Source organism: Spea bombifrons, chromosome 2, assembly GCF_027358695.1.
Source record: "Spea bombifrons isolate aSpeBom1 chromosome 2, aSpeBom1.2.pri, whole genome shotgun sequence".
In the NCBI taxonomy this organism is placed as follows: Eukaryota; Metazoa; Chordata; class Amphibia; order Anura; family Pelobatidae; genus Spea; species Spea bombifrons.
The window spans coordinates 17,749,232-17,763,603 of NC_071088.1; the positions used below are offsets into that span (position 1 = coordinate 17,749,232).

General features: G+C 41.4%; 1 protein-coding gene and 1 long non-coding RNA gene across 7 annotated transcripts in view; one reads left to right on the forward strand and one right to left on the reverse strand.

Moving 5' to 3' along the window:
* PIR (pirin) overlaps positions 1 to 12,899 on the reverse strand; it is a 31,383-nt gene extending 18,484 nt beyond the window's left edge. Inside the window, exons 1-4 of one of the 5 annotated variants that reach the window (XM_053456961.1) lie at positions 12,783 to 12,899; positions 12,197 to 12,373; positions 11,613 to 11,723; positions 5,914 to 6,006 (exon numbers count right to left, since the gene is read on the reverse strand). In XM_053456961.1, the coding sequence (XP_053312936.1) occupies positions 5,914 to 6,006; positions 11,613 to 11,705 (186 nt within the window). In that variant the 5' untranslated portion in view covers positions 11,706 to 11,723; positions 12,197 to 12,373; positions 12,783 to 12,899. Of the gene's footprint in view, positions 1 to 5,913; positions 6,007 to 11,612; positions 11,724 to 12,196; positions 12,377 to 12,627; positions 12,673 to 12,782 lie in introns of those variants that run through there. The other 4 variants (XM_053456963.1, XM_053456959.1, XM_053456962.1 and 1 more) reach the window with 4 other exon arrangements.
* LOC128474605 (uncharacterized) overlaps positions 1 to 14,372 on the forward strand; it is a 208,478-nt gene that overhangs the window by 91,957 nt on the left and 102,149 nt on the right. The window lies entirely within an intron of this gene.

The window sequence follows — 14,372 nt, forward strand, 5'->3', positions numbered from 1 at the left end:
AAAGTGATGTCATTTGTTTTGAAATAAATAGTTAAAAAAAAAGTACAGAAACTTTTCGAACGTCCCTCGTATTTGGTATGATGATAATACAGTAATGTTACGAATCTGCAGAAATTTGTAAAAAGGGAGAAGGAACTGCACTTTTTAGATTATCTTTATTTAAATACTTGAGGCACTTATTACATTGGCAACCTAGTCAGTGACAAATGAACAAGCATGCTTTTGGATTAAACTGAAGACTACATATAATCCCGTATAAAATAAAGTAACTTTTAATAGTGGATACATTATGCAGCACATTGCTTTTAGAGTTTATGTAACAGTCCATGCGTAGTAACCCAGGAATTTGGGAGCATACCAATACTAATTCCTCAGACATGGCACAATAAATCCTTGCATGCACAAAAACACATGTTTATCTTTAAAAGTCACATACTTTTCAGAGGAGCTTTGTCTTTATGAATTATTATTTTCTAATTTATGCGTTGGAGGGGGTTTTACGAGTATGATATTTAATAATCAGTGCATATAGTACAATACATCTGTATTGGCCTCTTATCATTGGAAATATGCTTAAAATCCTTTAGAGTATCTGACAATGATCTCATTGGATTTATATCACAAACACAAAGGATTGAATAACATGAATCATCCTCAATCATCTATTATCCATTAACAACGGACAACATCTGGCTTCCCATTTTAGACCTGGCGTTATGTCTCGTGCTGGAAGGTGGGTAGCCTTATGACTTCATTCACGCTCAATTAAAAAAAAACAAAAAAACCTGTCTTTGTATTTTTATAACTATTACACATACCTTGGTTTTAATATACAACAATTCTCCTTAAATAATCGAATGCATTTTCTCTTGACATATGGCGAGTTGTATCCCCTTCCAGGAATACTTGAGGTTTCTGTAATGTCAATTAAAATAAATATCCTGTTGAATGATCATGTTCTATACAAGTCAGGGCTCAACAAACTCCTGTCACCTAGGGTTTTGCAGGGCTGCCATCATGAATCCAGTGTAGCGGGTATCGTGAGGCACCTAGCGGGGTGATACATTGTAAACTAAGTGAATCTTCTGAGTGCCTTGCGTCACTCGCTGTATTCGCACACTATACATGAAGCAGGCAGAAGATAGGCAGTGGTGTGGCAGGTGAGTAGTTTATGTGAATGTGTGTGTGTGTGTATAGTGCTGGAGTGTGTATATGTGCAAATGTATAGTGCTGGAGTCAGCCTGTGAGTTTGTGTATACTGTAGTATCAGTGTGTATGTGTGCTATATGTATAATGCTAGAGTCAGTGGGTTTGTGTAAATGTATACTGCCAGTATGTCTAATATACCGTATTAATTTGTGGGTTTTTGTTTGTCCACCAGCCTCTTGAGGATTGACCACAAATTCTCAATGGGATTGAGGTCTGGGGAGTTCCTGGCCAGGGACCCAAAATTTCGATGTTTTGTTCCACAAGCCACTTAGTTATCACTTTTGCCTTATGACAAGTGCTCTATCATGCTGGAAAAAGCATGGTTTGTCAACAAAATGTTCTTGGATGGTTGAGACAAGTTGCTCTTGAAGGGTGTGTTGGTACCATTCTTTATTCATTGCTGTGTTCTTGGCCAAGGGAGTGGGCTCACTCACAATTTTGCCTAAGAAGCAGCTCCACACATTAATGGTCTCAGGATGCTTTACTGCTGGCATGACAGTACTGATGGTAGCGCTCACCTTGTCTTCTCAGGATAAGCTTTTTTTCTGTGTGCCCCAAACAATTGGAAAGAGGATTAATCAGAGAAAATGACTTTACCCCAGTCCTCAGCAGTCCCATCTCTATACCTTTTGCAGAATATCAGTCTGTCCCTGATGCTTTTCCTGGAGAGAAGTGGCTTCTTTGCTGCCCTTCTTGACACCAGGCCATCATGCAATCATACCTGCCTGCTGCCATTCCCGAGCAAGTTCTGCACTGGTGGTCCCCCGATCCCACAGCTGAACCAACTTTAGGAGACAGTCCTGGTGCTTGCTGGACTTTCTTAGATGCCCTGAAGCATTCTTCACAACAATCAAACCTCTCTCCTTGAAGTTCTTGATGATCCGATAAATGGTTGATTTAGGTGCACTGTTACTGGCCCTTTTTGTGCAAAGCAATGATGACAGGACGTGATTCCTTGCAGGTAACCATGGCTTACAGAGGAAGAACAATGATTTCAAGCACCACCCTCCTTTTAGCTAACAATCAGCAGAATCAGCCTCGTCTACATCAACACTCTTACCTGTGAGTCATTTTGGGGCAAGGCTGAAATGCAGTGGAAATTTATTTTTGGGGGGGATTAAGCAAATTGCCATCATCTAAACTAAGGTAGCATTCTGAGCATAGAATGTTAGCGTGTGTGTGTTACTGGATGGTGTTAAGAGTGTGTAAATGTGTGTTAGTGTATGACAAGGCTTAACAAGCCCCAGGTGTCAGGTTGGGTAATATAGGAAAATAAAAGCAAGATTGGGGAAGAAAAAAAAGCTGGATCTTAACTTTTTTGGCTGGCTCCTAGAACCAAATCAAATTTGTCAACCCCTCATACAAGTGGATATAAGCTTTGTATGCAAGTTGAACAAATACACTGAAGTGCAGGTAATAGGGTAGACCTTTAGATTCATAACACATGCTCAGATTTATATATTTATAGCACACAATGCACAAATACACTAGTTATGTAAATATGTCATATATAACCCATCTTAACATCCTGCGTATACAGGTATAACCCCTTATCTGGAAAATAAGAACATTTTCAGAAGTAGGGCAGGGCATTGTGAGCTCTGGGGGTCAGATGCGGCCGGTCAAAAAAAATTAATAAAAAATAACCCTCTAAAAATTAGAATGCCTTATTTGCATATATGGGCAGGCGTGGACATATTTATAGAAGCTTCGTTACTGTTAATGAGCAGGTTTTGTTTGTGCTTTACATAAGCTAACAAAAACAAAAGTATAATTTATATAGGATTTATTCAATATCAGCTGGTTAACAGGCTGCACAGTCATTGATCCCTTACTAAATTGGGGCTTAATTACCATGGAACCTCAATACTGCAAGGTTAAAGTAAATCGGTGGATTACAGAACTGATGCAGCCAGCCATTTACCCAAGAACGTATAGCAGCACTTTACACTTTAGAAAAGGAAATGAAAGCCATAGCTTGACGTTTGTTTTTTTTAATCAGGGAATTTGTCTTGCAAATATTTAATTTAAATATTTTAACCTAAAGTGTAATCCAGTACTCAAACTGCTATACTGTAAATAACTTCCAAGTAACCCGTTTCAAGGTGGACAGTTCTGATTTCCAGGCACTGTCCCACTGAGCTACCCCAATGTCCCATTTTTGCGGAAAACGTCGATCACTGGCTGTTTGCGGAAATCACTAGATCTCCCCCGACTGTAAAATTGATTGAGGTCTATATTTTTGCAATTACAGCACCAACGTGGAAAGGGCTAAGATGTGACATCATATCCAGGAACTATGCTTTAATACATCACAAGCTGACTGGACTCAGAAGGTAGGTTGGTCCTTCCCCCAGTCCTGCATCCAACCACAGGTTGTCCCTCTAGGCAAGTGAAATGCTATCAAGTATCCATTATGACTTGAAGAGCCTGACAATCGCCAACTAGTGCCAAACGCACATCCTACTGCACAGAGTGTTATATAAAGTTTGCATAATGTCTGGGACAGACTCTACTTAGAATTGTAGATAACTGGTATGCATTAAACTTGTTATGCAATTTTTCTTAGACGTTTCCGATGTACTAGTCAACAAGTTGAAACCCTGGCTGTCTGACCAAAAAGTATCACTGATTGGATGTACTAACACGCTAGTGAATATACCATTGTATTTTCTGCTGCTGTATATAAATGCCACCACTAGAGTGCGCTAAATATCCATTCAGTTCACCAATAGAAATGATGTATGAGTTGGAGTACGCCGCTACAGCTATATACCCTGGGAACGGCTGCATCAACGTTCCAATTTTTCTCATGCTTGCCGCATCTGAATGGCTGCCTTTTAAAACAAGTCACTGCACATTTGTTATCCCGGCATTATATTATGTACCAAATAAATACAAGGCACCTATTTCACAATGAAGTTTTCAACAAATATCCTGTGCAAACCTTATAAGACTCTGAAATAGCAGAAAGCCTGCTTTTGTTACATACCGGTAATAAACGAATATATATAAAGTGGGTGAGCTGTGATATAGATATAGATATATATATATATATACACACACACACACACACACACACATTCAAGAAGAACCTTTGAAGCAATTTCTATTAGCACTAACATTCATATATATAAAAAAAATTGACAAGTAAAACACAAATGAATTGGAAAGAAATTGCATACCAAGTATCAGCGAATATATTGAGTTTTATTAATTTAATATTTTTATTGCACTTTTTTCCAGATGTTTTAAAACAGAATAATACCCACACACAAGCACACACACACACACAATGTGCATGTCTCCTTAGTGGGGCTGGGACAAGGTAGCTAATCTACATTAAGAAGATAACATTTATAGCTCAGGTGTGGCCATTGACCGCTAAGGTGGTCATTGACTGCAAAGCTATGCAAGTACTTAGCAGAACTTTTGTGGGTTTTAAGCAAAAGAATGACTGATTACTTTCATCAGAAATTACAAGAGAAATAATGATAGAAACTTCAAGAAATCTGATTGCAAGAATAAAACATATAGAAACCCAGCCCATTTACATAAGTGAGATAAGTAATGGTTATTTCAGACACAGGTTCCACCCGTGCATACTAGCAGCATTTTGCAAATACACACAGTAGCCATAGTTATTATAAGTTATTCCAACTCGAGATGTTCACAGGGGAAACGTGTTTTTAGGGTAAATCAGTTTTTCTTTATTTTGTTGTTTTTCAAAATAGTTCACAGAAAGGGATACAGAAGGAAAAATAAGGGGGGGGATCATGGTATCAACAACATTAGGCGCCGGTCAGAGAAGGGGCACCAGACACTATTGCGGTAACAAAATGAGAAATCTCACGGCAGTAGCGCAAAGGCGCATGAACATCTACAGACGAGCTACTGAAAGGGGCACAGCAAAACATACAGCACCCTCAAATAAAGTCGTTGCAAACCCAGGCGTAGAGAGTATGAAGAGTAACACGCCCAAAAGGACGTGGGGAGCCGTAATAGCAGCCTGGGAAGCCAACAAGGAGGCACCCGGTAGCAGCGCAGCAGGAGCGCCCACATGACAGAGGCAGTGGTGAGTATGGAAAGTCATATGCGGGCTGCGTAGCAAGACACAGGGCAATACACGTCCGCCACTGAGAAACGCAGTACAAGCCCAATATGAGGGAGGAGGGGAGGCAAACTGGAGGGAAAAAGACATGAGGGAGACAGACAACGGAGAAACAAGAGGGGAGTGAGAGAAGAAAGAGGGGGAAAAAGGGAGGGGGAAAGAAAAAAAAAAAAAAGAAAAAAAAAAAAAAAAAAAACCCCGGCGGCCACCCGCCCATACCAGGGAGGAGACGGAGAACCACTCAGGTAGGAAACGTGTTTTTGTACGCGCTCATTTGTTATGCAAAGCAGGCTCGCTAGATGTAAAAGTCTACATGTACATTGTTTGTTTTAAAAATCTAATCCAGATTCTGACACTGGGCAGAGGGATTTCAACTCTTCTCAAAGTTTTGGGTAGGCTATTACTTGATGTAACAAATTGTATTGTGCAGGCAATATATATGGATGTCTGAAATAATCCCGAACAGTTTGGGCGATGTACACAGCGTGTGCTAGATCTCAAACTTGAACTCAAGCCTTGTATAAAAGCAGTGCTTCGTTATTTTATCATTATGACTATGCCTGTCCCAAAATCCATAACATGCGGATACTCACCGTTTCAAATCCTCTGTGAGGGTGATCTGGGAAGCCAGCTGGTTTTCCACCTTTAAATTCATCCAACATCAAGAATGGATCCAAATTTCTAAGCTATGAAAAAATAGAAACGTGATTAACAACAAATATCCTTAAAACATGAGTTTCATTTCTCCCACGTGGAAAGCACCGATAAACAGACGAAGTCTTAAGACATCACAATGCGCACACATGTTCTACACACATAATCATTAAGTAAATTGTGAGATGTCTTACAGTTGATGTGTGATATTTTCTAGCAGCCTGAGTGGAAGCGCTTATACGTAAAAATGGTTCATTCACTTATTTCCCATCTTGACTACTGCAACACTTCTGGTCGGCATTCCACTGTCTCAACTCTCTCCTCTGCAGTCTGTCCTAAATGCTGCTGCTAGGCTTATCTTCCTTGCACGCCGCTCCTCTTCTGCTTCCCCCCCTCTGTGAAACCCTCCACCAGCTCCATATTACCTTTAGAATTAAATGTAAAATCCTGGTACTAACATATAAGGCCCTCCATTACACTGCTCCTCCATACATTTCTGCACTCATAAACAAATACTGCCCTACTTGATCCTTACGTTCTTCCCATGGGCTAAGGCTCTTCTCCTCACTTATCACATCTTAGTTTTCCCATCTACAAGATTTCACTCGAGCTGCCCCATATCTCTGGAATCTACTTCCACCGAACCTTCAGCTTTCACTCTCCCTCCCGACATTCAAGAAACATCTAAAAACCCACTTCTTCAGTGAAGCCGTCTCAGCTACTAGAACCTCCTTTTCATTGATAGAACCCAACACTACCGCTCACCCCTTCTCTGTGCCTTATGTTTGTCACCCCATTCCCTCAAAATTGTAAGCTTGCGAGCAGAGCTCTCTCCACCTGATGTATTGGTTTGTCTTAGTCTGTCAATTCTGATCTTGTCATACCCCTTGAATTTATGTATTGTGTTAAGTGCTGCGTAAATTGTTGGCGCTATATAAATAAAAGATAATAATAAAAATGGGCATCATAAATTGCATCCAAGTTATGGTGGCTCATGTTGAAGATCACATTATACTGGTCGAGGAAAGGACATGTTTTGGTCTCCATGAATATTAAAGTCTGGTTTTCTCCTGGGTTTGGTGTGTGTGTGTGGGGGGGGGGGGCTGTTTACCTAGGCTTTAGAAGCCATTGTGATGTCCCTGTGTTAGATCCTCAATAATCCATGCAAATAGTTTTATTGATAAAAACATTGAACTCGAGAGCCTGGATTACGTATGCAGAGACAACCCCCTGGAGAGCGTGAGATCTATATATATCTCAAGAAATGTTAACATAGTGACTATTTTCTGATAAAAATCTGTGTTTTTTGTGTGGATCCACTACAACCTACAAGACAGTGGTGTATTGTGGCCAAGGCCAGTAGGTCTGGGTGGTGCAGCCTTTCTGCCCCAAAACTCTGGGCAGATTACCCTATTGCAATCGTTACACCTCATCCATTTACACATGCCTCCATAGCACACCGTACCCATGAGCGCCATTAAGAGACTGAGTGTTGGGATTTGGCACCCAGCAGCAAGGGCAGCAGTCAATTGTATTATTATTATTAACGGGTTGAATAATGCATATTAAAATACTCATGGAGTACTTAAATATTTAAATTGCTTTGATTATAGTAGTTTTTTGTACATACACATACACACCCTCTTATGGTGACAGCTGAAGGGTACTGTCGTGGGCCGTCATCTGATCATTTATTTCTAAAACACATATGCATTTCACGTGCTGCGCGAGCCCTGCAGTATGTAGGATGTATAAGCTCCCAGAAGGGAATCAGTAACTAATTATATGTTCCACATACTGCAGGGCAGCACTTTACACTGTTATCTGGTTATTGTATGTCCTTGTGTGTGATATTAATGATTGGATAATCATTCATTGTCATTAATAAGTCAGGTATTTTTGTTTGTTTCTTCTATCTGCACAACTTACGAGTATTTAAGTAGATCTGTTTCCTACAAGCACACACGGAAAAGAGAATTTCCTGCTGAGCACAAGCAGCTGGCAGAACGCCACTCGCATGAATAGCTAAAATATTATTAGAGCCTACAAAAACAAGCACGAAATACGTGAGGTTATGCAAGGACAACAGGGCGTGTTTGAAGCTTCTTGTCAGTCCTCTCCCACTTCATACAAACATGGAAAAAGTCATACCCCACACTGTTACTGCACTTACATTAATAGATGTCCTATAGCAAGTGACATTATCTAGGCTTCCTAGTGGTTATGCATTACATTACAGCAGGGCTCTTCTCGCCTTTTTCTGTAGGCCATCTTCATATATACCGTATTTGCTCAATTATAAGACGACCCCCAAAATTTGAATATTAATTTAGGGAAAAAAAAGAAAAAGCCTGAATATAAGACTACCCTATATGAAACAGTTTTACTATTACATATTAATTCATATGTAAACTATTTTTTCATATTTAATAAAAACTACGATTGAAAAAAAAAATAGATTTTTTTTCATTTTTCTTTTATTTGCCACCCCCCCCAGATATGCCTTATACCCCCTATATGCCACTGTGCCTCCCTGAAATGCCTTTTAACCCCTTATATGCCAATCTGCCTCCAGAAAACCATTGATCCCCCCCCCATGCCACTCTTAACCTCCCTTCGACTTACCGGTGCATACCTTTACTTGTTACCAGTTCTTCAGACTCCCTGGCGTCTAGTGGGGCAGCCGGCGCTGCTGGCACTTCCACCGGGGCTTCTATGGTGCAGCACCGGAAGGTCATGTGATGCCTGCGCTCCGTCATAGATGCCCCCAGAGGAAGTGCCGGCAGCAGCAGAGAGGAGGATCCAGGTCCCCTGCGGCACTCACACCTGGGGACACCTGAATTCACACATACCAAGCGTCCTGGAACAGAGATCAGGTCTCCAGCAAGCAGAGAATTTTGCCCAAAAATTGGGAAACATCCCCAAGAATAGCTTCCTGATTTTTGACCCGTGAGGAATCTGTTGGGGTGATTATAATATGCGGGGTAAAAGCAGTGTGCATAGGGTCTTAATGTGTTAATGGCGTGTACAGCATATACACGAGGGTTAAGTGCTGTTTGTATAGGACAAATGTATGGAGTTAAAGGTTGTGCTGAAGTTTGATAGCAACTCCCTTTCTACACCCAGATGATTTAAAGAGCAGAACACAGATATGCCACTTGGTACAAAATTATGGGGTGAAAGTCACATTTACAGCTTTTATTATAACTAATCTATTGTATTGAAATATCTATAGGTGGGAGAAAGTGAAAAAACTATTAAGCCTAAATTCCACGTGCAAAAAGGAGGTCAGAAGTCTCGGACCATCTGACCCACTTTATATGAAGAAAGAAAGGAGCATGCCCATTTATAGGGATACTCTGGCCATAATACGCACTTTAACACATGATAGCTGCAAAAACCTATGCTCTGATTATTAAAATGATCATCAGCCATAGAGAGCTCTGGAAATAACCCAGTATAAAGAGGTGCATGAATTTACATCATGAATACCTGCCTATATGTATATTAAAAGATCATTTCAATTGTTTTCAATTCCCAAACTGTTAAACTACTGTGACTGGTACGTTCACCCCAGGCATGTACCGTATTTGCTCGATTATAAGACGACCCTCCAAAATCTGAACATTAATTTATGAAAAAAAGAAAAAGCCTGAATATAAGACAACCCTATAGGAAAAAAGTTTTACTAGTAAATGTTAATTCATGTAAACTATGTGAACTATTTTTTTTTAATAAAAGCTATGATTGAGAAAAACATTTTGTTTTTATTTCCTTTTTTTTTTTTCAACCAGCCCCCCCAGTTATGCACATCTGCCCCCTGGCTTGCCACTCTGCCCCAGAAATGCCTTATACCCCCTATATGCCACTATGCCCCATGATATGCATTTTAACCCTCTCTAAATGCCACTGTGCCCCATGATATTCCTTTTGACCCCCTATGTGCCACTCTGCCTCCAGAATTGCCTTATCTGGCATTTAAGGGGTTTAAAGGCATATTATGGGGCAGATTGGCATAAAGGGTGGTATAAGGCATTTCAGGAGGCAGAGTGGCGTATAGAGGGTTAAAAGGCATTTCTGGAGGCAGAGTGGCATTAAGGGGTTAAAGGGCATTTCATAGAGCACTCTGCCTCCAGAAATGCCTTATGCCCCCCACTTAACACTCCCCCTCCCTCCTCCAAACTTACCGGTGCTTCTGAGTCCCCGGTGCTTAGTCCGGGCAGCGTGTAGAGCTGTACGTGATACGCGTAGACAACTTCCAATGCGTGATGGACGCAGACAACCCCCGCTGCTAACCGCACCTCCTCTCGGCTGCAGCGGAAGTTGTCTACGCGAATCACGTAGAGCTCTACACACTGCCCGGACTAAGCACCGGGGACTCAGAAGCACCGGTAAGTTGGGGGGGGCATAACACAGGAGGATCCAGGTCCCCTGCATCGCTGCGGGGGATCTGGATCTTAGTCTCATAGGCAGACCTATTTGAGGTCTGATTATAAGACGACCCCGATTATAAGACGAGGGGTATTTTCCAGAGAATTTACTCTGGGAAAAGCCTTGTCTTATTATCGAACAAATATGGCTATGCCATGTAAGAAAAAAAAAATCAAAAACATTTAGGAACATAAAATTCTAAGTTCAGCTTGGAATGTTCTGATAAATCAAATATAAATTTGGGTAATTAGAACAAACTGATGGAGCAAAATAATTATTTCAATGTAATATAGTAGATCCACACCATTTAGACACTGATCCACTGACCCATAGGGACCAATCAATGTACTACTGGGTGCTCTTTTTTTTTTATGTCACCCTGACATCACAACACATCTCATCGAAAACACTGTTCATAATATAATAATTTGAGGCAGTTGGCAGCTATAGTATACCGTATCTTTAAAAGTAATATATTCCAAGTAACAATACTAAATTATGGAATGCTTTAGACAACCCTTTCGCAGCCATAGCGCTGGGAAAGCCTTGCAACCAATAATGCTGTCCCAGGCCATGTGACCTCTGTGATCAGCGAATCAGAGCAATCTGAACACTGCAATTCTATCTATTTATTTTAGTTAATTATAAATTAGATGTGGGATTGGGAATGTGGGAAGATTTAGGGACAGGAATAAAGCATCATATTTTACCCTCTAAAATAATGTGATCTGTTCTTTATCGCATCATTTTTTTCTTCTCTTTATTGTTTGGGGCGATAGTTTACATTATCAGGGTGAATGTATCAGGGAGTATTTCTTTTCAGCTACACTTAGTATATTTGTTTATTATCATTTATTATTATATTGTTCATATCAATGACGGCTCAAACATACAAACACAAAAGGACCTTTCTGTCCTAAAATCCAGTATGTAAAAGAGGAGATTCATTGTTGGACACACAATGCAAAAATGGTCAAATGCTTGTGAATGAAATATGTCTAAAATGGGTGCAAATAGGAAATTCTGTGGGAAATTTTCACCTTCAAAAACCACGAATGCCTTATCTTCCAGAAAGAACAAAAATGTAATAATGGCAGTGAAGCAGGACTAAATAGTATTAATATACAAGGTGCAGTGAATGGCCCTTTTGGAACATATGTGTAAATATACCGGGGTATGGCCAGCATTACATGTAGAGCACACACACCTCTTTCCTGCCGATGCTCCTGCGCACGCGGGCTCCAACGCCTTCTGACTGCTCCACGCTGAGGACAGTTTTCACCACCTTCCTTATAGACATTTTTCGGTGCGTCCTGCCCTGCGAGATAGTAGAAATGCCAAATTTTAACAATCGACACAGGCTGAGCAGTAAACACAGACACGCTGAAGCCGGACAGGGTGGGAGGGGTACCCGAGATCAAATGGAAAAAGTACAAAATGTGCGACTGCACCGAATCAGGGACCGGTCTGTCTGCCAGACCTCCGATGCCCATCACGTTCCAAAAAAAGAAAATTACTGAATGCTTAGAAACACAGAATAAGCCCACCTAGTCTGCGCGTCTTTCCTGATCTAAGACTCAGATCATAATCAGTCCTTGGTCTTGTCTTAGATTCAGCATAGCTTTATGCCTATCCCATGCATGTTCAAATTCTCTTATTGTATTAACCTCTAACACTTCTGATGAGAGGCTCTTCCATTTATCTACCACCCTCTTAGTAAAGTAAAACAAATGGAACTGTGTGCAGCAAGCTGCAACTTCCCCGCAGTAAACGGCAGCCCAAGAATCTTACCTTCTGAGCGAACGATGTGTTTGTCAGGATATGCCCTGAAAGACTTAGCTGCTTGCACTGAAAGCTGAGCACTAATGACCGTGCCGTGTCACGCCGAGGCTCTTATACACCGGTTCAACTTGTTCACCATGATTCAGCAGACGGTAAACATAGTCTTTAGTGAAAGGCTGGCAAATGCTGCTAGAAACAAACACAATGTAGCCGTCATCATCATCATCTGATAATGAAACTATAGTATGAGATCTGGCCATGACTCTGGGCTTTCATATTACACATTCTGCTAAATGAACAGAAGAGCTAATGCATTCATTTTACATAGAAGGTTATGCATTATTTATGTAATGACGTCCCTCCCCGGCATGCCAGGTATAATAAATAATAATAATGATAACCTGCAATTCCCATCACAGTCAGTGGACTCCAGCTCTCACCAGGTTCAGCTAAGTGTAATGGGAGTTGTGGATTACTGGACGTGCCTGAGCATGGTGGGAGTTGCAATTTACTACTCTCTGGTTAGTTACTGCGGCTTTCTACATTTAAACGTTCTAATACAGAGTGCTGCTTAATACACGGACCCGGCACCCACCGCCGCTTCTGTCATCCATGGGAACCGCCCGGTGACGTCACTTATCTTGGCACATGCACGGAGATCAAAATAAACAAGACTTTCCACCCGTCCACCGAGAGGCCCCGCCCCACTCGCCGTTTGGACGCGCATAGTAGACGACCATTGGTTGACCAATCAAAAGGAAACCTAGTCACCATAGAGACGGGATGGGTGTGTGCTCAGGTCTCTAGTGTGTCGCGTTAGCTCTCAAGGTCACGTGTATAGGCTCTCTGGCGTTAGAACGATGTCGTTTAATTACAATAAAGGTTGTAACGCAGCTGATGGCTCTAATATATACATTTATTAATATTAATTAATATATACATTTAAAGATTCAATGTATATATTAAGGTATATGTGTCTATCACCTTATACCATTCCACGTCCTTTATGGCCAAAGAGCGAATGCGATTGTAGGGGCGGGGTTTACTTGACATGTAACTGATATTTTAAACGTAAATGATCCAGAGGTGTACACAATTTGCACTATAATAATAATAATAGCGCGGGGGACATGACAGAGGGGATTTGTTCCCTAAAGTGCGAGTTGGAAGTGCCCCCTCATTAATGTCCCTAACGTGGCCGGGCGGGAACTCCCCAGGTGAAGCTCCGCTTCTCTGGGCTACTAAGGGGAAGCTCCAGGTCGCGGGAGTGGCTCGCTGCGGCGCCCCACTGCCTGCCGAGTTCCCTATTTGAAATAGTGTGTGTCTCGTGACGTCGGTGGGGCATCTACTCGCTAGGGGGGCTCTGGTAGCCAGAATGATCACTAAGCATTATCAAGGGCAAACTAGCTTCTGCAATAAAGGCAAAGTTGGCCTAGTAAAATAGATGCTGTTCAGAAAGTAAAGGGAGGTCACACCAAATATTAGTTCAGATTTGTCTTCTGTTCACTCTCTCTGCATTTTGGTAAATTATAAAAATAAACTATTAATATGTCTATTTGTTAAGGCATTTTTACTTTACAGCATTTTTTCACACCAAAACCTTTGCACAGTACTGTATATATATATAGCTCTTGGCTACATCAAAGTCCATGTGGATTCTGCTGCTGTTCTGTAAATTAAATGTAAATATCACGTAGCTATGTCCCCAGTCTATAAGCACAATTCTAACAGGCATATGATACCTGGGAACTCTTCAGGTTTAACCTGGAGATAGCCGGGTAAAGCACTGCTTCTCCGGTTCTCCGGGTCAAGACCCGAATCCTGACACGTCCCGCTCCCCGCCCATTTCCCCTTTAAATGGGGCTGTTTCAGTGGGATCTCACACCGACGACACGGGACTGTCCCCTGACAGAAGTTCCCAGGTTTGCTGACAGGTATTTCAGTAGTTACCTGACAGCCTAGTATTTGGCTTGTCTCACCAGTTAAACATGTTGGCTTACACATTGACTTGCATTACCCCAAGCTATATCCCCTATGCATCCCTCTTTATGACCCATATTTTACTTTCCCACCTAGACCTCAGAATTTCTAAGCTCCGGCTACCCAGAGCCCTCCATTTTCGGAAGGACTGGTGATATTGGTGGGCAGATCCTGATCCGTTGATGGGGTGAAGATAGCCCAAAAC